The sequence below is a fragment of the Elaeis guineensis genome, chromosome 10 (assembly GCF_000442705.2).
Source record: "Elaeis guineensis isolate ETL-2024a chromosome 10, EG11, whole genome shotgun sequence".
NCBI classification, from domain to species: domain Eukaryota; kingdom Viridiplantae; phylum Streptophyta; class Magnoliopsida; order Arecales; family Arecaceae; genus Elaeis; species Elaeis guineensis.
Genome location: NC_026002.2, coordinates 27300804 through 27326048, shown reverse-complemented (window position 1 = coordinate 27326048; position 25245 = coordinate 27300804). Strand labels below are relative to the sequence as shown.

At 36.0% G+C, this 25245-nt stretch overlaps 1 protein-coding gene across 2 annotated transcripts; it reads left to right on the top strand.

Annotated features, from left to right (window-relative positions):
* Positions 1-1043: 1043 nt before the first annotated feature.
* LOC105052760 (pentatricopeptide repeat-containing protein At2g13600) lies at positions 1044-8984 on the top strand. 2 transcript variants are annotated; one of them, XR_012135037.1, is made up of 3 exons: positions 1044-2789; positions 6398-7006; positions 8386-8984. XR_012135037.1 is itself a non-coding variant. In XM_010933698.3 (1 exon), the coding sequence occupies exon 1, from the start codon at positions 1186-1188 to the stop codon at positions 2656-2658; it is 1473 nt and encodes a 490-aa protein (XP_010932000.1). In that variant the 5' UTR covers positions 1044-1185; the 3' UTR covers positions 2659-2868. The 2 variants fall into 2 exon arrangements, 1 of the variants encoding a protein (XP_010932000.1); XM_010933698.3 differs by lacking the exons at positions 6398-7006; positions 8386-8984 and having other exon boundaries at positions 1044-2868.
* The last annotated feature ends 16261 nt before the right edge of the window (positions 8985-25245 follow it).

Sequence of the window (25245 nt, the reverse complement as noted above, 5' to 3'; positions counted from 1 at the left end):
GTTTTGGGATTGAGGCTTAGTTGTATTGAATGAGTTGTAACATGGGCAAGACTAATGAGTCGATGCATTTGGAGTGCACCCACATTTTCATGATTATTTATTGATTATCTAAAACCCAACTCAAGTAGTATAAGGCCTATCATTTGTCATCTGTTCTACTTTAAAAATCTTGGTGCTTCTTTGTATATCTGCTAGAGGTGCACATGGGGTCAGCTGTTGTGGTTAGTGGTCAGTCTGAAATTGACCCAAATGTGATTTATTCTATATTTTTGAAATTGAAATCAAACCAATCTATTTCGGGATCAGATTGAACCTATCTACCAAAATTGAGGCATTTAGGTTGATTCTTAGGTTATCCTAAATTTAAAGGAAAAAAATTTTGGCATAACAATTTGTTTATTCTAGTCGACAAATTTATTTAAAATAAAAAGTGAATAAATACAATAATATATAACTTGATCTACCAATCCAATCCACAATTAACTCAAATGAAGTGAGTTAAGAATGAGCACAAATGACCCGAGTCATAAAGGGGTCGGCTTGACTTACTCAATTATTGAATTGATGGAGTTTGATTTTAGAATATTGACTTATTAACCAATTTACTAGTTAGATTGGACTGACGCGATCCATTCGACCAATTTAAAATCCATTTAACTTGAATAGATCATGCAAATTGGATTGGATTATTTTTTTAATAAAGATGGATTCAATTTTAAATTTTTAACTTATTTCGTGAATGGTTTCAGCTCGTATATATAAATTTCTAATCCGGTTGGCATCTGTCCTAACTTTAGCTACTTTATTTTCATTTTGGATAAATTTTTTTTCTTAATAACACATCAAAGATAATGATAACATCACAGTTAGCAACTTCATTTTATTCAATTTTATTAAATAATAATATTTTTTTAAAAATAATAAATATATCTTTGGTGATCTTGGGAAAAGCATCCTTTCAAGGTAGAAAATTAAGAAAAAAAAATGGTAAATGCTAATTTAAATTTGTTGTTGCTAAACCGCGCGTCTCACGGGTTGTCAACTCCGGGCCGACCTAACGCGAACTTCTTTTAATGTAACGATGGGAAGTCTTTCTTTCACGACATTGGACTATACTTCCGCACTTCATTCCTAGGACCCAATGCTTCGTCCAACGGCTATTAAGTTTAAAATTTCAATGTCCCTATGCCCGCATGCTTGGACGAGTACTCCCTCTCCAAGTCCCTCAAGGCCGCGGCCGCCCTCCGCTCCCAAACCCACCTCAAAGCCCTCCACGCCCCCATTATCAAGCTCGGCTTCTCCCGCTTCACCATCGTCATGACCGGCCTCATTGACGCCTCCCTCAAGTGCGGCCTTTTGGCCGACGCCCGGACCCTGTTTGACGATTTGCCCCACCGAGACGTCGTCGCATGGACCTCCATGATTGTTGGCCACGCCCGCCATCGCCGGTTCCACGAATCCCTCTCTTTTTTCCGCAGCATGCTTGCCACTGGCACTGCCCCCAATGGGCACTCCTTCTCTGGGGCTCTTACTGCATGCTCAGGCCTTGGCACCCTCAGTTATGGCAGACAAATCCACGCTCAGGTGCTTAAGAAAAGCATCTTTGAACTCATAGTGCAGAATGGCTTGCTTGACATGTACTGCCGGTGCCGTTGTCTCCCCGCTGCTCAGAGACTATTTGATTCCATGAGGGTGAAAGACATTGTATCTCGGAATGCTATGATGTCAGGATGTCTTTATTGTGAACGAGCTGAAGAAGCTTTGAAGCTCTTAGCAGTCATGATTTCATGTGGAGCAAGGCCTGATGACTTCTCTTATGCTATCTGTGTCGATGCATGTGCCACTTTGGCCTCGATGCAGCAGGGGATTCAGATCCATGCATGCATTGTAAAAGGTGGGTTTGATTCCGATTTGGTTGTTGGGAATGCATTGGTGGATATGTATGCCAAGTGTGGATGTATCAGTTCATCTAAGCTTATTTTTGAAACAATGCATACAAGAGACCCAGTTCTTTGGACAACCATGATTTCAGCTTTTGGGAAGTATGGGTGTGTCGAAGATGCAATTTCAATGTTTGAAAGGATGGAAGAGTTGAACATAAAGCGCGATGAGGTCACCTATCTTGCTGTTCTTTCATCTTGCAGCCATGGAGGGCTGGTGAGTGAAGGTTGGCACTATTTCAGATTCTTGTTGGAGGAAAAGGGTGAATCTTTTGTGAAGCCTGAGCATTATGGATGCATGGCCAATCTCTTATGCAGGACAGGTTACTTGGAGGAGGCTCTTGAATTCATTGAAAGTATGCCTTTGAAACCAAGCATTGCCATTTGGAGTGCATTCCTTAATTCGTGTCGAATGTATGGGAACACTGAGCTTGGTCAGCTTGCTGCTTCCCGTCTAATTGAGCTGGATCCGGAGAATGACAGCAACTGGGTTGTTCTCTCGAGCATACATGCAGCAGAGAGTGAGTGGAACGAGACATGGAAGATCAGAGAGTGCATGAAGGGTGAGAACATAAAGAAGGAGCCAGGATGTAGTTGGGTTGAGGTGAATGATGGTGTCTATGTCTTCCTTACTGCAGATAGGTTGCACCCTGAGGTGGCTGAGATCCTCCAGACTCTTGATGTGCTAAGGAAGGATATGGTGGTTATGCCCGTTTGAAGATAACTCGGAGCATGAAGAATTATGATGGTTGAATCACGGACATGGTCGTTCGCAGGAGCTATCAATTAAGCAATTCATTCATGTCAATATTGATCGAGATAGATGTTGTAAAAGATATATTCACAATGGTAAATTAAACATCTTCTTCTCTTGCATGGATGAGTTCCTAATAAATGGATATAGATGCAAGCTAGCTTTGGAGACAAAGACATGCTTCGCTCATTATTGCAATGCATTCTATTGCTTATTCTTTTGCTTTTACTGAAACTATTGAATTGTCAGGCCATGCAGCTGTAGTTGGTATAGAAGCAAGTAGTCGAATCTCACACTCTGCATTAGTTTTAATACTCTGTATTAGTTTAACAAAGATGATGGTTGGGGAAATGATGGGGAAGGTGGGGGTCGAGAGAGGTCTCACATGTTGGACTTCCTTTTTAACTGACATGGATTTAATTGAGCAACCACCTTCCCTGATGCTTGTATCTAGAAGTTTCATATGTCACTCTCCCAAAGTTGTAAGTTCGGTTACTTTATTCGAGCTACGACATAGATGACCTATCTTTCATGGCATGCAGTTGTGTCTGCTGTCTCTCATTTTCATTGAGATGCTTTAACATGTGTCAACTACTTGAATTTAAAGAGCTGACAACCTCTCCTATTATGTAACTTGTGTTCACGGTCCTATGAATCCAGGTACATAACTTCCTTATTTGGCACAGTGTGACTTGATGTTATTACCCCTTTTAGACCTTGCATATGACCTCTACATTCTCTGTATAATAAAGATCTTGGGAAGTGCTGGGCATACTCCTCTGGCTTGACTCACTCTGAAGGTGGTGGTTTTTTGTCATATGGGCATTGGTCCCATACAGAGAGGGTTGTGGTTGCGTATCACTTTTTTTGTTGTTTATAATTAAAAGAAAGCATTGTTTATGTCTTGAGGACAATCACAGAAATATAGAAAATGGATAGTATGAAGGATAGAAATAGGAGATGAAGTGAGAAGCCATGAAATGGAAGCATAATCTCCTGACTTGCTTGTATCAATCGAGCCAAATCTTTGCCCCTACCAAAGAAGGTGTAGTAAAATCATGGTCACTGATACATTCTTGAATTTCTAATTAGCTGCCTAGTGTTTCTTGCCCCACAAGTGATATGAATGCTCTGTTAGAAAAATGCAATTTTGTGAAGCAGATGGACGGACATGGAGCAGTCAGATTAGGGTCTGTTAATGCTTTTTCCTTTTTCTTTTAACCCTGTGTCAGACTCATATTCAAAATTTTGAGCAGATTTAGATATATGTTAAATTTGAGTTGTGCCAAGCATCAATCCAACCTAAGCTGCTTGCATTGTTTGATGTGGCTTTGTGTCTCGACTGAGGAGAGTTTGCAAGTGAAGAATGCAAACATACATAGGAAGCCTATGATTCTTTTTTTCCTTATGAAACTTAGAGACAATGAAAAGCAAATTCTAAGTTCTTGTGGGACTTTATTTTAAGACAGTAATGTTTGTGTCTGGTTGTAGGCACCAACATGAATGTTGTTGGGTTCATTCTTCCCCTAGCAACTGACAAGCTGGACAAATTGACAGCAGATGACTAAGAAGACAACCATACCCACCTGTCTTACCCACATTAATGTGTATTTTACAAAATTCAGTCATCCATCATTGATTTGCAGGGTCCATATGTTTATATGGATGGTAGTGGATGGTGGATGAAGAGTGAGACTTTCTGGCTCGTCAAGTAGAGAGGATATAGACTCGTTGCTACTCCAATATGAAGGGTCATTGTTGATCTAATTGGGAAGAAAGAAGAATTTTCTCAACCTGCTTAACTCGAATCTCTCAAAAAAATTTAAAAAAAAAGTAAAAAATTTTGCAAAAGTAGGATTTGCATCCTCTTTTATTTCATTGATAATCATAAACTGAGATACATAGCCTCTATTCAGTAAGGTCCATCCTTCAACAATTTAGGTTGGATTTTTCTCCTAGTTTGAATGTAACTCAATTTTCCAAAATAGATTGAACTGGTGAAAATAAAAATGTAAAACTAAAATCTTATAGAAGATAGATCTTGACTCTTATATCGACTTTGCCTTCAATAGCTCTGCCTAATTTTTGTCGGATTGGGATATATATCTAATCAAAGCCTTTTATGAAAAAGAAATTTTCGATTTGACTGGTCCATTTTGGACCCAAATGATAGAATTTGGGCTTGATCGCTAATTGCACCATTCACATTTAAGGGTTGATGCTATGTCTAGAGCTCAAAAAGTTAACCGATTTTTTTTTTTTGTAAAAAAAAAAAGTTCATTCCAATAGGGCATCATACGACCAAGTTATGACTTCTAGAAATTTTGAATATGATTCGGCTTCCTGATGTAGCAGATATCGCTTCTAGTCCTTGCGTAGCCCTACCCATTATGGCCAAAGTAGTTTACATCGAGTCTGATGATCCTTTTAGATCAATTGTATGTATTGATTCCAAATAATTGGTCAGCAACCACCTGGCACTGATTTATTTACCTTAATGTACAAAAGAACAAGTATGAAGGTGACTAATGTCTCAAAAGGAAATTCAAAAGCAAGTTCAGCATGGGACACTTGTACCCTCACTAGTTCAGATCTCCAATATATACAAAGCCAAGTTCATCAGAATCTGCTCCTTTGACTCCTGAGCATTTTCTTTTGTTTTAAGAGAAAAATGCCAAGCTTTATATGTAACCGTTTATTTAGTATGACCAGACGATTGACAGTCGGCAATCATTTTTGAAGGGCATTATCATAAACAACCGTTTAATACCTAGTTTGATTTAGCACTTTTCTTCTCCCCTTTTTATTTGCAAGAGAAATAGAAGAAACATAATAACCTAAAGGAGCATGTATTTATCAAGTAACTTAAACAAAAAAGGATATTGAATATTGATATTCAACTATTCATAATGCTTCCTCCGATGTGCTCCTGTTGCACTTGTGGACACTAGTTGATTCTGAAAGTAGTTCCAGAGTTTCTGTTGTTTCTTTTCTTTTCTTTTCTTTTTTAATTCAAATTAGTTTTTTTTTTTAATTCAAATTAGTTGTGGGGGGGGGGGGGGTTCAAAATATCAATCTTTCTTGCTGTTTTTGGCTGGGCTTCCTCCTATCCTATTTCTCAGAAAAATTATATTGAAGCTAACCTAGCATGGGACACTACTTTGGATATGACAACTAGTCAATTTCATCAACATATCTAGTAAGAATCTGTGTGTTTTTTTCCACAAAGATGGTGAATATCCTCAAACTAGAATACTATGTTCCATGAGCAAAAACCTTTCGCATGAAGATGGTAAAATTTGTATTACGTTCACAGAAAGTAAGTTGTGCTGAGAATTTAGATAGCAGTCTCTTGAATGTGCATATCATCTTATTCATGGGTTCTCTTGATATATTTAATGGGAGAAAGCTTTTATAATCAACTTCATTGTGAGATATCATTCTTTAACTGGACTATATGGAGGAGGGTGTTTTTTTTTATGGTGGGGGAGGGGATGTGAGGAACCAAGCACATTCATAATCACTATGGGAAACCATGCTTTCTGGGAGGATGTGTTGGTTGACTTTCTACCCAGACCTAATTTGAAAAGGAGAGTGGTTCACCTGGAATGAAGACTGGTGCTATTTCAGATTGTTGTTGTGGGAAAATGTGATGTTTTTGTGAAGCCTGAGCATTTGGATGCATTGCTGATCTTCTATGCAGGACTCTTTGCTTGGAGGATGCTCTTCAATTCATTGAAAGTCTGCCTTTGAAGCTGAGCATTGCCAGTCGGAGTGTTAATTCATGTTGGATGCATGGCAATACTGAACTTGGTAAGCTTGCTGCTTCTTGGCTTCTTGCACAGGATCTGGCGGATGGCAGATGATAATATCTGGGTTGTCCTCTCGAGCATACATGTAGAAGAGAATGAAATGAGACATGGAAGATCAGTGAGTGCATGCAGGATGAGAACATAAAGGAGACAGGATGTAGTTGTGAGCGAAATGAGACATGGAAGATCAGTGAATGCATGAAGGATGAGAACATAAAGGAGACAGGATGTAGTTGGGTCCAAGGTCAACGACAGTGTCCATGTCTTCCTTACTGCAGAGTCGCACCCTGAGGTGGTGAGATCCCCCAGACACTTGATGCGCTTTGGAAGGATTCAATGGTCATGCTTGTTTGAAGATACTGAGGAGAATGAACCATAATGATGGTAAGCCAGGCACATGATTGTTGGCGGGAGCTATCAACTAAGCTATTCAAGCATATCACATGATCTATGTAGCTGTTATAGGAAACTGAAGTTTGCAAAAGGCACATCAAATATTGGTAAGATTAACTCATCTTATTCTCTTGTCAATTGCTTGGATATCTTTTGATATATGGATACAACATTTCTAAACCAGCTTCAGAAACACATCCATGCTTTGCTCTTCTTTTTTAAGAAACATGATGCTGACGCATTGTAGTTGGTATTGAAGTGAAAAATTGGATTTGCCATTCCGTATATTAGTTACAAAACTAACTAGTTTAGCAAAGACAATTTTTGTGAAAATGGGAGGAGCAAAGGTAGGGGTCATTACAAGGTTCGCATGTTGAACTTCCTTTTACACTTACATGGATTGAATTGAGCTGCCACCAGCCTGGTACTTGTATCACCCATGAGTTTCCTCATTCTCAGTAGCTTAATTTCTTGGAGTTTGAACTTAAAAGTTTGTTCACCTAAGCTGAAAGACTTCTGGTTAAAGCAAAATCCCTTGTAAAAACATCCAAGATTTGTGTTAATCCATTTTACATTCACTTTGGATACTAATAGTTTATCCTCATTCAATTTACTATTCTAGCTTAAGTGGGAGACGTGCCTTTCAATGTTTTGTTATTTTTGAGGTCTGACCCAAAGGCTTAAGCTATTAGGTGGATGGATCCATGAGTATCTGAGACCTACTAAAGTATCTAATGTGTCCAAGACTCCTGTTGGTCCATTTTACAGTAATTTTCCATTGCAACTGATAGTTCTCCTAATTCAATATACTATTCTAGCTCAAGTTGAGAAACATATCCCTCTAATTGTTTTGTTATGAAGTAATCAATAGAAGCTGCTAAATATATTGTCTCCAAGAAGTAATTACTCCCTGAAAAATATTTTTGAAGGAGCTTAATGAGACTATCTACTACTAGTTATTCAGATGGAGGGTTGAGGAGAACTATGGTCACCATGATTTTGTGACTTTTTTGTGTAATTCTTTGTTATTTTAGGGATTTAAATGAAGCATAATCATGTTAAAGCATCTCTAGCTATAATTAGAGTTTTTCAATAACAATATTTTGATGAAATTTTCCAGATAGTCTTGTGAAAGTTTTTGGATAGTCATTTGCCAGAAAATAGCAGCATTATTTTTTAACTGCCATCCAAGATGAACATCTTTCTGAGAAGCCGGTCATAATGTGCTTTTCAAAGCCAAAAGTACATAACAAGCAACAGAGTTTTTAGCATACTGGGATTTCAATATGGTCAGCGGCTTTCAGTTATGGCCATCAAAGTGTGGAGGGAAATCCTTGGCTAACCACTCAACTTTATATAAGAGTATTTGCATCATCACTCTTACTTCCAAACTTATAAAATCCATCATCATAGTTTAGCTGGATCCATTTTGTTTCTACTGGTATCTGCTCCATAATTCTTTTAATCAGAGGTACTGGTATTATAGGGTTGCCTAAAAAGCGCCGATCCACAGCACAATGCCGAGATGCACTGATCTGCAGCACAAGGGTCCAGGATGTCACAATAACTTTTGCAGAGGGAAGTGTCTCCCAACGAAGAGATACAAAAATTATAGTTACATCTGCAAAATTTATTTTTATATTATTTTAGTTTTTCCACCATTCTAATAGTTAGAAAACTCGATTTTTTCAGTCTGAGATTTTTCCAAGCGAAGAAAAATATCCTTGGTGCAGCATTTAAGTTTCTGTGTGGAATTGCTTATGTCTGATTTCTTTTCAGTATCAACCAGTTCTTTTTTTGGCAATTTTTTTGGAGCTTGATTGACTTAGGAACACAGATGGAACCTGCAACAATCCAGGGTTCTGCTAGATTTGTCGATGCTGCAATTCTCTGTATGAAGAGCACAGCTTGGGGATGCGACAACTTCATGCAAAAATCACCGTTTGTTGCTTGGTTTTTGAACCGTCAGAGTGATCTGTTGTCGTGCCTTGTATTTGTAATTCCTGGTGTTACATTCTTTTATTCTCTAAATGCTGTACTGATAGCTTTTTTGTGCTAAAGAACGTGCTTGTCAATTAAGTAGAAGAATGTTGAGCTTTGGACTAATGAAAATGAAATAGACTGATAAACATTTAAAAAATTAGTATTCTACCTTCTTCCATCATATTATGGCTGGCGAGAGATAACAATCCTAAGTTGTTAGCACTTGATTAAAGAATTGAGTGGTTTTTTATGACTTCATAAGCTAAAGTGAAATAAAATTGTACAGTTAGGATGGGAAACATGCTGGAGAGCAGTTTTAAATGAAGGCATTGTGGCTGCTAAAGCTATTCTCTTAGTATTTGAAGGCGTTTTGGTATTAAGAATAAATTTTCACAAGAGTTCCATCTTATGCATGAATATGGAGGAAGGAGAACCTTCTATGTTTGCCTCTTGGATAAACTGTAAAAAGGATTCCCTCCCTTCACTTGGATCTTCCTCTAATAAGATTCTTAAGTAACATTAGCTGCCTCAGAGAAGATCAACTCGAGAATAGCTTCATGGAAAGGAAGATTTTTCTTCAAGAGTGGTAGAGTTAATCTTGATAAAAACAATCATAATGGTCTTACCTTCATACTTTATGTCAGTTTTCAAGTTGCCAAAATGGGTTATTAGTCGAATTGATCAAATGAGGTTCGCTTTTCTATTGAAATGAAAGTACCATTGGCTTCTATTGCCTTATGAATTGGGATATCATGTGCCATTCCAAAGAATAGGGAGGATTGGGTATAAAACTATTAATCAGTTGAATCTGGCTCTTTTTGCCAAAGAGGTTTGGAAGCTAATCAAGGGCTTGGATATTCCTCGATGGAAACAGATTAATAGTGCATATTATGCAAGAAAAAATTTGTGATGAGAATAAAAAAAAAAATGCATGGCTAGGCTCTTCCATATTTGGAAGGACATCAATAAACATGTAGGTTCCTCTTTGAATTGTTTAAGTTGGGGAATGGAGCAGATATCAGCTTCTAGGAGGACACTTGGATTAGCACAGTACCACTTTGCTATCTTTTTAAGGATTTATATTTAAGAGCCCTCAAACCGAATTCTTTAGTTGTTTCTTAATGGAGTTGGAGAACTCTAACATGGAAAATTAAATTACAAAGCTCTTTGACTTGGCATGAGGCATACCAATTCAAGAATCTTCAAGGCATCCTCCTCTTGGTCAAACCATCATGGATCGTTGATGTCCTAGTTTGGAAACCTACTTAGAATGATAAATTTTCAGTGGATTCCTACCACAAGCTCATCAACAATAGTGGTCTAGTATGCTCCTATTACAAAAATATTTGGAAGGCGGCTATTCTAGAAAAGATGAAAGTATTCTTGTGGCTATATTGGAAGAATAAGCTATATATAGCAAGTTCTTGTCAAAAAATATTTGTAGGTGAGCTCGAAGTGCAACCTTTGTGGCTTCAGTATATAAGCTATTTCTCACTTATTCATCAAATATCTTTTCACACGAAGCATTTGAACTTCCATCAAAATATTATTAAACCTTTAATTATCGACTAGGAGAGCAGAGGATCAGTTATTCACCACTTCTTGTTAGAAAATTTGGCAAGAGAAGAATAAAATAATCTTTCTTAAAAGGAGTTGGACCGTCTATTTAGTTCTTTAAAAGACTCCAAACTTTCCAAATTGGGAGCACCTATGTTCCAAGAAATTGGTGGACAACCATTTGAAGCTTTGGAATAACCTGGCTTCCTTGGTGCATATAGCTTGTCAATGAAATTTCTTCCTCTTTAATTTTGATTTCTTCCTCATTTTGTACTCATATTATTTCTTCCTTTATATTCTATCTTGCATGTGATTGCAAACCTATATTATTTTAAAAAATAAGGAGAAGTTCCTCCATTTCCTCGAAAAAAAAGAGAAAGGAATTTAAAAAAATAATAAAAGACTAGCTGTTTCACTTAAGAATGAAGAAAACCTAGTATTTGATTTTTGGGTCATACAAATGGTTGTTGGAGGTTATCTACAATTTGTTTTGCTACAATAGGGTCATACAGAACTGTAAAACTAACAATCAAGGACTTATGCTTGTCCAATAGATAAAGCATCAAAAACCTTTCCAAGTTATGCTACCTTGAGCTCTATAACTTGAAGGAAAAAGACCATAGAACATGCTAGGGTTTGTCATACTTGATTTGATTTAGTTTTAGTCCACATTCGATGATTAAACCTATGGATTGGGTATAATTCCAAACTGAAACCTCAATTCTAGATGGAAGCGGTAATATTAATTTTGATTAAACTTGAATAGACTTGACAAATAAGTATGAAGGCTGATGCGTCCATTCACTCAATTTTTAAGGAACTCCTATTAAAGGTGCAAATGTTGTTTTTCAATAATATTGAAATTGAGCTTATACAATACATGTAGAAAAGGCATAATTAGTTTTGATAATATGAGAGAAAATATTGGTGCTTATGATTCTCCCATATAGTAAATATATTGTTATTTTAAATTCATATATTTTATTATTTTGCTTTCTTAAATCAATAGCAATTTGGAGTATTATCAGAATATTTCATGGATGTGTAAGTGACAACATTTTAGCATAAACTGACACTTCAAGTCCACAAGAAAAGCTCGTTCAATAGTTTCAAATGATAGAGATATAGAGATTTGGCAGGAACTAGCATTGCAAAACATTAAGAAAGACTAGAGACACTTTGAGAGGCCACCAAAGCTTGATGCTTCGTGTCCTGAAAGAAAGACTTTAGTAATTTGCATAATAATGACCTATTGCAGATTGTCTCATTAATTAATAGCAGATAATTTGATAAAGTAGAATATATGCTATGGCTAGATTCCACCATATCCACCTATTGCTGTTATATGGTGATGGATGGTATAATAACAGGGAGCATTTGGGTGTCCTTTTTCTTTTTCTTTTTTTTAGACAAAAATACCAAATCCGATGATTGCTGTCGTAGGTGGTAAAAAATAAATCTAACTCAAACTATATGATAGGATGAGTCAGAATCGTATCTACGGAGATTAAAGGGCTGAGATACAATTAACTAAGCAAAAAAGGAAGTTTGGATTCTTAAAAGTTAGTAATACTTTAATTAATACTAACTAATTTAAATCAAAAATGAAATTAAGAAATAGATAATGAAAAAGATGTCTTCAGATTTTCAGACGATCACAAACATAGATTTTAATATTTATTTTTATCTATATAATTAATATTCATAATCGATTAGGAGTCTTGCAAATAAATCCCAAGTATATAAGCCATCCTATGGCCCGCTACTATGTAATCTAACTATAGAACTTCCTATCCATCTAGAAAAACCCTCCTACCCCATGGATCTATTACAAATTCATGAATCATCCCATGGATTTTTATTTCCATTGTATGGCATGACGTATACACGTCATGTAAACAAAACGGATGGTTACTCTACGCTATTTTATCATGGAATAATTATTCTTTTTCCTCTTTGATCAACCAAATGGAAACAGCAACTAACTATGGCTCTTCACCTAGACAACATCTTAGGCATAGGGGAGATCAAAGCAACAGGGAAGGCCTAGACGACGATGCCCGTCCTGGGCTGCAGTAAGCAGATCGAGAGACTTGAATCTAACGAAAATAACAAAGAAAGATTCAGAGAACTTTGCCCTCTTTTTGACGTAAATCTTCTAGAAAGAGTCGACAAACTCTTCTAGTCTCCCCGTTGACCGCGGGTGACAGCCCGCACAATGAGCTCTTGCTGTTCATTTCGCAGCATTTGTAGCCTCCTCTCGAGGACACCAAACACTGAGCGTTTTGCTTTGTGGACCCAAAATGAGAGGGCACCCAGCTACTAAAGCATTGTTGCTTGATGGGCTCTTTTCTTCCTTTGAGAAAGGCTGTACACTTCCTCCTAGTTTGGTGCGAATAAGAGATCAGTGGAAAATTGATAATAAAATAGGGCCCCTTCCTTTTAGAAAGTGTACTATTTTTTGCCTATGTGTGAAAACGAGTATGTGAACAGAACATCTTTCAAATGAACTTACTAAAAACTGCCATTTTTACTAGTTCTTATATCAGAACTCCCACTTTCACTATCGATTACATTTTCAGTACAAATAAAACTATAAATATAACTATCACTGTAATTATCGGTACCATCCGAAATGGAACTATTAATATTGACTTCAAAATGAAGATAATTATCAATGCAACTATTAATGTGATTATTCCTCTCTGCTTCTCGACTTTATCAATCCCTCTTACATTCCAGATAAGGACCTTTATGTGAAACTATTGTTGTTTTCACATTCCCCTCACACCTTAGTGTTGCCTCTGATTTTTCGTCTTGTGCAGTCCTCATTTGTCTCATGTTCTTTGGCCTTGACTCTCCCCCTCCCCCCTTTTCTTAGAATTCAATATTTCTTATATGTTCTGCATTTTGTTCGCCGACTCTTCATTCAGGGTGGTTAGAACCAGGAGAGGATCTTCCACCTTTTAGGTCAGCAAGAGGATAAATAGTTAGGCAGTAAAATGGACTTTTTGTTGGGGATAGAGAGACTTGAACTCTCACGATTTCTAAAATCGATGAATTTTTCTCTTACTATAAATTTTATTGTTGTCGGTATTAACATGTAGAATGGGACTCTTTCTTTATTCTCGTCTGATTAATCAGTTTTTCAAAAGATCTATCAAACTCGAAAATGTCACTTTTTTATCCTGTTGATAGAAGATTCATGATTACTAATCATGAATAGAGGTAGGTTAAAAAAATAGATCTGGAGGAAAAACTAAAAAGTAATTATCCGAATATGTCACTGACATAAGAGATGTCATTTATGGTCTATCTCGATGTGAAAACACAGAGACAAAGGGCTAATCTTTGAATAGAAAAAAGAATGGATCCACAGGGTCCCAAATGAATTGGCTTATTCGAAAAAAGTCTTCTTCTTTGGAAGATCTATCTCGTATCTGGTACTGCATGGTTCTACTCTGCAAGAACTCTGAATCATTTTCTTGAAGATGGATATTTCATAATCCCACATGATAGCTCTCTGATCCGTCTACTGTTAACAGATTGGTATTGCTTAGAAATAATATTCCAATTATAATCCTATAAGTGAATAACCTACTTAACTCGGTGGTTAGAGTATTGTTTTCATACGACAGGAGTCATTGGTTCAAATCCAATAGTAGATAGAACTTATTAGATACCGAAGTCAATTGAGTGATATCTAATAAGTTTTTCTACCCTTTTTTTTTTCAAAAATTTTTAATCTCTAGTAGACCTCTCAGTAGGATTCAAATCCAGATGAAGTTCTGACCATCTGTCAGAGAAAAAAGAATGAATTAATCTTGTAGAATTCTCAAGAAATTCTTTGATTTCTTTCGAAAGTAGATGAATAAAACTATTACTATATTTTTTCCTTTTCCAACTTCTTCCAAGCGCAGGATAACCCCAAGGGGTTGTGGGTTTTTTTCTACCTTTGGATGCATACGGTTCAAAAAAAATTATGAAAAAAAGAATCAATGTGTCGATTCCAATTCTATTTCTTTTTTTTTTTCTGTAACAGATTTTTGTTTTTCTAATGAAGAGAATTTTCTTCTTCTATTTTTCAAAAAACATAAGATGAGTTTTTGTTTCCTTTGCCCCCCCTGTGTTGACCACATATGTCTAGTTCAAGCCATAATTCATGGTCGGAGGAGTCTGATAATTTACATTTTTTCCACCCCCATCCATAGTGTACTCGACTCTTGTACTATTGGTAACTACCAATTTTGGCCATTCGAAGCATTTCCTTTAAACTCATACTATTATATTCTAGAATCTTTATTCTTTTATTCCAACCGTATCGAGAGCCTGATTCTAACGTTCGTGAGCATGACCTAGATAACTTTTTTTTTTAATTTTCCCTAATTCTAATTCCTCAAAGGGAGAAATTTATTTTTTTATCCTGTTGATAGAAGGTTCGTGATTATTAATCATGAATAGAGGTAGGATAAAAAAATAGATCTAGAGGAAAAATTAAAAAGTAATTATCCGAAACTTCTAACTCATTTCTACGAATATAATATTTTAATTATGTTTACTTGATAACTTTTCAATTTGTATGTTATGGAGTAGATCAAAGTTTCGCTATATGGAGTAAGAACTCAGCGGGACCTTACCTCCTTTGTCTGATTAGAGCAGTAAGGTCTCGCTGAGTTCTTACTTTTTCATGTCTAAAATTCGGTTCATTCGATTACTACAGAGATGAACACAATCCGGAATATGAACTGTAAAAGAAAATACCTATTAAATCGGTCACAAAAATATCGGTTACAGTACCTATCAGCCAAAGAGGAATTCTTTCAAAATTGAAAATTTTCAATTCCGATTCTCTCTCGATCGAATTCCTAAAAATGAGATTCATCAAGCATTTCACCTAAAAATAAAAAATTCTAATGATACCAAATAAAAAAAATAGTGGGTTCCATCGTTTCTATGGTTACTTTTCTTTAAACCGTATTTTCTAAATGAACAAAAGCTAGAACACTCATATCGATAAAATGATTTGAACCATTTATTAAAAAAATAGACATCTTGCAAGCTTAGCAGAGCCAATCAAACCGAAGTGCGATACCTGGATCTCATAAAGGAGATTTCTACCTGCATCAGGCACTAATTTATCTTTAACATCTAATTAGATCGAGTAATCATTCAAATTAAGAACAAAAGCTCGTTGCTTTTTATTTCAGCACAGTAGGAAATAAAAAAAAAGTGACTTTGGCTTTACTTGCTATTTGTTGCCTTTCTTCATTTGCTGGAATCTCTGGTTGTTCAGAAACTCACACAGATTCGATGAATCGATCCAATCCACAGCCTCAATTATTTGGTGAGTTATAGACTGTCTTGTCGAGTACGAACCATATCCTATCAAGATTATGGCCATCCCACAAATATAGGCTATCAAATGATTAGATTGTACAAATCCTAATTTGTTATGTAAATATCAAATTCTAAAATAAGTTACTTTTGTTAAGCATGGATCATATCCTGTCACAATCATAATCCATCCCACCTATAGATAACTTATTCGAAAATCCAGCATAAAAACATTTGAATAGAACTTGAAAGTATTTTATTAATTGTAGAGAATAAAAAATAAATATACAAAATTATGTAAAGACATCTGTACTCTCCTACAGACTGCATCTTAGCCAAGCATGACTCCTGAATACATCTTCTGAAAGATTTAGAACCCTGTCATAGCACCTCCTCTTTTTAAAGCAATCTTCTTCTTCTCCACTCTCCCTTTAAATCCTAAAACAAAATCTAAAAAAAGAAAGAAAAAAAATTTTGTGGTTGCCCACTGGTTGCTGCCTACTCTCGATCCCCTTTCAATGGTCTGCAGTCTTCTCTTTTAATAGACCAAAATTAGATTGAAATTAAGTAAGAATCAGACTTTTAATCATGTTCAAACACCCCAAAAACCTTATCAGAGTCGGCATCAATATAGATCGATGGATTACACCTCAGATTGAACTTAAGCCGTTCGATCATGCAAAAGACTTCTTCTCTCAGCCGGCAGCTGCTCCCATCCATCTGATCAAGCTCAGGATCGTTAACAGCTGTCCGATCGTGCAGAAGAGAGCCGCTCGCCCCATGCATCGCGATAAAAGATAGAGAACACTATTCTCTTGAGCCGCATGAAGACCCGATGTGCACGACTCATGGACCGTGCGGTAGACCGTGCCTACTGTTTCATGGACCGCAATGGCTCTATGGATCGTGGTGGATCGAAGGATTTGGGCTTGGGTTTTGGGCTGATTTTTGAATCTTTTTGAGCATGATTTGCGTCCAATTTTCTTCTTTTCAACTGATAAATTGGGCTCATTGCATTGGCGATCATCCTTCCTGAAAAACACAAGTAAAAGCATCAATTCTTAGTAAATAAAGATTAATTAGTATATATTTTGATGCTTTTATTGGGATATTTATTATACTTATCACACCTCCTAACTTGAGCTTCGTTCGTCCTCGAGTGAAGAAAAAATTAGTATTAAATACCATCACACTCTGAAATGGGTATGTTATCAAGCTATTTTTCTAATCAGTCCATTAATATTCAGAAAAACATTGTTGAGATAGGTCATTAGGTATTAATACTCACTAATATGGTGGTTAAATGAAAAACAAAAATTATTTTCAAGCTTTTTCTAGATCTATTCCTACTTTCATCTCCAAATTATCTACTTTAATATAAGCAAGTGCAAAGTAACTCTTGTTCCCCCTTCTTCTTTTTTTTTTCTTTTCTTTTTTTTTTTTGAAAGAGGCATCTTCACATTGCCCATATTTTTATGCGAACATCAATGCTTCCTGAGACAAAGAGGTCTGATTACTTGATAGGAGATCAATGTTTAAACCTTGCCTCTTTTTTTTTTCAAAGGATAAAATTCTTTCATATTTTTTACTTTTTGATGCGAGACTCAATGCTTCCTGAGGTAAAGAGGTCCGATTACTCGATAAAAAATACTCAGAACTTATTCTTATTTTTCTATATTTTATGAAGGAATGTATAGATACTTTACTTATACTTATAAAATAGGGACTCTTCTTTGATTCTAGTCGGGAGAGTTAGAAATGTTAGAATAATTTTTGTTCTAGATTTAACTATTTATTAATTTTTTTTAATACTTGATCCCTCAATGTCTCAAGAATTTTCTAAATGAACATCAATTTTTGTTTTAAAATTTACTTGGTTCAACTCAAATCTAGGATAATCATGTGTCTAAACACTAAATACTCACTTATTCGAGGATTTTAAAAAAAAAAAATAAAAATTTTTTAATGTCTGTCATCTTTAACATAATTTTCATTATTCTTAATGGAGTAAGAAAAATAAAATAAAGATATGTAAAGAAGACAAGGAGAGATGTCACCTCACTGCAGTCTGTTATGAAGTTGAAACTGATCTAGGGTGAAGGTGGCTTGAAAATGTCATTTCAAATCTTCAAGGTAGAGTAGCTTTGTCCATAAAATCTAAAAAAATAAAAAAAATAAAGTGGATTGCCTTTCAACAAGTGTTAAGTTTAAATTCTTCAGCTAGATTTTTATTGAGATGACTTCAAAGAAGTTTGGTTGCCTTCCAATAAGTGCTAAATTTGACATCTTCAGTCAGACACTATAAGGAAGTCCCAACTATGGCTAACTTGAGTATATCCCTTAGGATTTTAAAAGGACAGGACCAATCAGGAGGTCTTGTCATCATGACAGTAAAACATCCATGGAATACTCTATGATGATTAGCCTGAATTAATAGAGTACACTCGACAAACATGCTATACCAGAGTCTAGAAATATCACAATCAAGAAGGGATGGTATTTGCTAGGTCGAGATCGGGGGAGATGGTTTAAAAATTTCTTCAATTATAGCCTGGTCTACCCCAGTTCCAGTCTCAGATATGCTATGTCTTGGCGTATTCTTTTTCGATCTATAATTTGATATTTTTTTTAAATTAGCATTAACTCTGTCTTCATACATCATTTTAGTACTATAGATAAATTTTGGAGGCAGTCCTCGAAAATAGTGTCGAATACAGAAAAATCAGTCATAAAAATCTTAAAATCGTTATCCCTTATTTCAGCAATATCCCATCTAACAGCTTCTTTATATATTTTTAGAACATCTATAAGTTGGGCTTCCTGGTTAGAGATCACTAATAGAATATCAGTAGGTGCGTCAGAAAGTGGCTTCAGTTCTGCAGCAGTTGGTGATTCTAACAAGAAAGCTATTGGTGGGCTAGATGGTGGCTCATATTATTCGATCCCAAATGGGGTGATTTTGGGGTAGGACGTATCTACTAGATCATTTACTTCTGTAACATATCCATCTTCGTCGAAATTGTCTGCTCCAAAATGAGCCTAACATGGATTTAACGAATCCTAAAAAAAAATTATGGGTGTAGCTTCCTCTATTGTATTATTCATTTATGATTTTTAAAAAATCTTAATTAATTTCATCATTTCATCAATTTGTTCTCTCTTCTCGTTAAAAAGAATGGGTGATTCTAGGACACTTGAAAATGGGATCATAGGTAGGTAAGGTAATGATGAAATTGGTTCGATCAATCTTTCTAATTATTTCTACCTCAGTCAAATAGTCTATATTGATCTTTCTGGTTGTACAAGATTATTCTATGACTATTTTATTTTCGAGAGTCATCATCGATTATTCAAAAACAGTTATAGGGACATTAAAACTTCTAATCAGATATTGTCCCTCAGGATCATTCTCGAATTGACTAGACAGCTTTCTTCCCTCCTCCCGATTGAGTGTGAGTACTAGCTTCTCTAGTTCTTTTAAGGATTGCATTGAGGAGTGAAAGATTTGTTGGCTGAGTTGATTGTAGTGTTTTATCCTGTCTAATATTTGCTGAAACTCCTCTTCAAAAGTTGGGTCATAGTTAGTCGAAGGAGGTTAATATTGAGAATAGGGCATATCATAATTAGGTGTATCCATGAATGTAGGTCCTTATATCATCAGGATAACCATTGATTGTGGTTTCTACGAAAAATTTGGTTGAGCCCCCTAATTTGAACTAAGGCATTAAAGTATGGATTATTTTTTGATCTATAGGCCATGTGGGTTTGATTTTGATGAACTTGCTCATACATAGACTTAAAAAATTGATGTGCCGCTGGATATTCACTCACAAAGTGGTGGGGCTCGAACATATTGTGCAAACTTATTATGTAGGAAGATAAGATGAATAGGAAGAGTGTCTGATGGCTGTTAGACGATCTAATATATGGGACAGCTCATCCAATCTACTATTGAGATCCATCTTGGATTATTTTAATTGTTTAGATATATAATTAAGGGGTTTAGATTAGAACAATCTTCTTTTATATTTTTTTTATTTTTATGGATAAAGAGAGAAGAGGAAGGAGAGATAGATAAGAAAATAGTTCTAAAGATGAGTCCTAAGGAATTCTAAATCTAGAGATGATAGAGAAGAGTATAATTAGATTTAATTTATAGGTTAGCGATCAAGTTAGACAATCAATCCTAGCTAAGGGTTATCCTAGATTTATACAACTCCTGACTATCAAGATTGCCTTTGAGCCCTCCAAGTAAAAGACTAGCCACTTAACTGGTCAGATAAGTATAAAGTTGGTGGGGGTTCTTCCATTGCTTTCCTTAGATAATAATTAAAATTGATCAAGTAAGCGAATAGAACCAATTAAATAACTACCTTCCTTTAAGATCTTGTCCCTTAACCATTTTTCTAGACATCAGTCAAAATGACTAATCCTAAATTAGTCTAACTCTTAGAGTTTCTTGTCATATTGAGCTCGAGAGTTCTAGGGGCCAACGTCTAATTGATTTTAAGTTAAAGACAAAGATCAATGTAATATGCAGGGTGGTGATTTTTGGACTAAGGAAGGATGACCAAATCCTCATCTTATCTTGTTTAATTTGGTTAAGTACCCTTAAAGTATTTTATGGAAGATGTAATGTAATTAGAAAAGGTGTCCAAACATATTAAATTCTTTTTTTTATTGTGTTTTAGATTTCTTTGTATTAATTAAGTTATGAGATCTATATTTTGTTTCTTTTTATGTTAGGTCATTTAAAGCAAGAAGGAATAACAGGTAAATTTTAAATTAGATTAATTAGGTGTGAGAAGATCTAGAGAGTAAACTTAAAAAGGAAAAAAACTAAATTAAGTTAGGAATATAAGGCAATTAGATATTCTACAATTAAAATAAGAAATTAAATCTATTTTCAGAACAGTAAATTATTCTAAACTATGAAAATCAGTAAATCACTAGGTTATAGGAAGTAGAAAATTTTCTATGCATGCAAATAAAGTAATCTAGCTAAAAAATAGTAAAAAAAATATAAGGTAGAAATAAATACTAAATTATTTTTTTAATTTTTTTTAATTTTATTTTTTTTACTTAGTCAACACAACCATGCTAATAATCTTCAATAATGATGTCAAAATTTGATCGCTGTCGTAGGTAGTCAAAAATAAATCTAACTCAAACTATATAGATAGGATGAGTTGAAATTATATCTACGAAGATCAGAGGGTTGAGATGTAATTAACGAAGCAAAAGAGAAAGTTTGAATTTTTAAAAGTTGGTAATATTTTAATTAATACTAACTAATTTAAATCAAAGATGAAATTGAGAGATAGATAATAAAAAAGATGTCTTCAGATTTTCAAATGATCACAAACATAGATTTTAATATTTATTTTTATTTATGTAATTAATATTCATAATCGATTAGGAGTCTTACAAATAAATCTCAAGTATAGGCTATCTTGTCAAGTACGAACCATATCCTGTCATGATCATGGCCCATCCCATAAGTATAGGCTATCAAATGATTAGATTGTACAGATCCTAATAGGTTATGTAAATATCAAATCCTAAATTAGGTTACTTTTACTGAGCATGGACCATATCCTGTCACGATCATAATCTATCTCACCTATAGGTAACTTATTCAGAAATCAAGCATAAAAGAAATTGAATAGAACTTGAAAGTATTTAATTAATTATAGAGAATAAAAAATAAATATATAAATTATGTAAGGACAACTGTTCTCTCCTACAGACTGGATCTTAACCAAGCATGGCTCTTGGATGCATCTTCTGAAAGATTTAAAATTTTATCATAGTACCTCCTCTTCCTAAAGTAATCTTCTTCTTCTCCACTCCTCCTTCAAATCTTAAAAAAAAATCAAAAAACATAAAGAAAAGGAATTTTTGTGGCTAACCACTGGTTGATGCCTGCTCTCGGTCCCCTTTCAATGGTCTACAGTCTCTTCTTTTTATAGACCAAAACTGGGTTGAAATTGAGTAGGAATCAGACTTTTAATTACGTTCAAACATCTTAACCCATGCCCGCAGTCCGATCGAGATCAAACACCCCAAAAACTTACTACACAGTGCCTTATCAGAGTTGGCATCAATATGGACTATTGGATCACACCTCAGATTGAACTTGAGCCACCCGATCATGCAAAAAACTTCTTCTCTCAGTCGACAGCTGCTCTCATCTGTTCAATCAAGCCCAGGATCGTTCACAGCTGTCCAATCGTGTAGAAGAGAGCTGCCCACCCATACGCCATGATAAAAGATCGAAAACACTGTTCCCATGAGCCGCATGAAGACCCAGCATGTGCTGGCTCATGGACTGCATGGTAGACTGCGCCTTGTGCTGTGGATCGCACCTGCTGTTTCATAGACTGTGGTGGCTCTGTGGACCACGGTGGATCGAAAGGTTTGGGCTTGGGTTTTGGATCTTTTTGAGTCTGATTTATGTCCAATTTTCTTCCTTTCAACCGGCAAATTGGGCTCATTCTATTGGCGATCATCTTTCCTGAAAAACACAAGCAAAAGTATTAATTCTTAGAGAATAAAAATTAATTAGTATATATTTTTATACTTTTATTAAGATATTTATTATACTTATCATCTGATGTAAAAAAAATATTTGGTTACTTTATTTATATTTTTTTAAAATAATTTTTCTTATTTTCAAAAAATAGAAGTAAAAATTTTTACTTTCACTTTTTTAAAAGTGATTTTTCACTGTAATCTCTGGACTTCTCTTCTTCCACCCAACCTGTTATGCTTCATACTATGGCCATCCTCCTCAATGAGGGTGGATCATCGATGAGGTCATTGGAGAAGATGAAGAGGGCGAAGGCGGCAGTGAGGGCGTCGAGGGAGTAGGCAACAGTGAGGATGCACTCGATGCAGGCATGAAGGCCCTTGGGGCCGAACTAAGGGAGGTGCTGAGGGTTTTGATCAAAGGCGAGGAACCAGATAGGAGTGTAGCCAATAAGCACAAGAATCCATACCCTAATGCCATGATCCTCTTTATCAGCATCACCACTAGCATGGAGAGAGATGTCGTCCTCACCCCTAGCTATGATTACACTGTTGGGAATAGTGTCCCAGAGCCAATCGTCAGCCTATTGACGGTTGTGCTCCTTTTGTATTAGTACATGAATTATAAATAAATAAAAGTTATTTTGATATTTTTTTCATCACAAATGTTTCATCTTCTAATGAACTCCTGTGTTGTGGTGAAGTTCTTAGGACTATTTAGACTCGACAAAGGAGGATTTATCGCTTAGTCCTTAAACCTGTTCGCGACCAAATGATACGTTGTTACCAAGGACGACAATGTTTATCGAGCATAGATCGTTGTGTGCCATATGGGTTGGTTGTCCTCATAACCAAGGAGTGTGGAAACACTGGTATGGCATACAGGTGAGATGTAATGGTACATCTGCACTGAACGTGACCGACTACGGAGCTATTTATGCTATCAAGATTTGCTCCGATGGGATATAGGCATAAATGTCCCTCCGATCTGAGACCGCCACGGTGACTTGCAAGCAACTCACTGTACTTAGGCACTGGACTATCTGAATTTCTAATTCAGTGACGGAAAGCTGCTGGGTGTAGTCAAGTACTTGACTTGTCGGTGCGTGTCTCAAGATGAGATTGACCACTCCAGTTTAGGAGCTGTGTACAGTTGTGTTTCAATTTAGCAAAATCTTGACCAGGGTAGTCCTAGTGAGGAGTCACAGGACTATTGAGTTGAGCACGATTCGGATGATCTCATCAGGATTGACAGTTTAACCCTGAGTCGTCCTAAACACAGGGATCAAAAGGGATGAATTATACGGTAATCATATTCACGTAGGTTCTGAATATTATGATTGTGACTATTCGACCTATCCGATCGTCGGGTATCAGTGCTAGATGGTCACTTCGATTAGTACAGAAATTAGTTCCTGTACTACCGACTTAGGTTCAAACCTGCGGGGTCACACACATTAGAGATTTCTTTCTGATCTGATGGCTGATTATGAGTCTTATGTGTCTGAGACTCTATGATTGAGAATTAAGATTCTCTGATCATGAGTTTCACACATTTTGGGTATCGGGGTCAAAATTTTGAATTTCAAATTTTAAATTTGAAATTTGAACTCTAATCAGGGTTTCATATCGATGGTCTCTGATGCCTAATTGCCCATCGAATTTGGACTCAATATTTATGAGAGATTTAATTAGTGATTTGATCGCTAATTAACTTAATTTGATTGAGTAATTATTTTTAGATCAAGTCTAATTAAATTGGATTCAGTTTGGATTGACCCAATTAGGTTAAGTGTTGATCTAATCGCTAAGGTGGTTTAGTCCCTGATTTGATCAGGGGTTAGGCTTAGTTAATTTCTAATTTGATTAGGATTTTATTGAGCCTAATTAAGCCTAATTGTGTTGGATTTAATCTGGTCTAATTGTGCTTAACCTATTTTAATTAGGTTGGCTCAATTTGAATCAAACCACCTTATTTTAAATTCTCTGCGCCACCCAACTTTCTTGCACCCATTTGAATTCACGAAAAGAAATTTTCTCATAAATTTTCTCCCATGCAAAGCTCTCTCACGCCCATGTTTCTGTGCGCCAATTATTTGGATTAACTTGGTTTGTTACCCATCCAAATTCAAAGGGGTTTTGAATTTGAATGGATAACCAAATAACCATGCACCAGCTTATCCTCTTTTGTGCGCCCCATATTCCACACGAGAAATGGTTTCTCGTGAAAGTCTCCACGCACAAAAAGAAAAAAAAAAGGGCCACGCCATCTCTTCTTTCTCGTACAAATGGATGAGGATAAGATTGGTTGGCACTTGAATTCAAATTTGATTTGAATTCAAGTGAGCAACCACCTCTTCTTATCCACTCACACGCTTTCAACATCTCTTGCGATGTTTTATAAAATGAGAAAGGGAGGGGGCGTGGGCAATGAAAAAAAAGAAGAGATAAGGGGTGTGGGGAGGTTCTGAAAATATTTTGAAGTGTTCAAAGTTTACCGAGAGGAGAGAAAAAAGAGAGAGAAGTGGGCGCAGGGTTTTTGGTGTGGACCCTAAGGTTTCTATCTAGGGTTCGAAAAATGAGATTGGTGTGCCACGAGTGTCGTGAGTCCACCAAATTTTAGGAAGAGATCCATCAGCCTCTCAACCAATCGTGCAGATGGTCCGGAGCATCCGAGGAGTTGGCATACATCGATCGAAGGAGTTCGATCAACATCAGTCATCAAAAGGGTGAAATCATGAACTAGCATTCGTGAGGAGTCGATCAGATGGGAGTTTCGTGTGGACGATCCACAGAGGCTAGACACTTGTGTGGCTGTGATGTAACGATCAGAGCCCCCCGATGGTGATCAGATTGCGGTGATCGACTACCCACAAAAGGTGATGTGTTCTGAACACAGTACAATAAAAAGTTTACTATTTCAAATTTGAATTTTAAATTT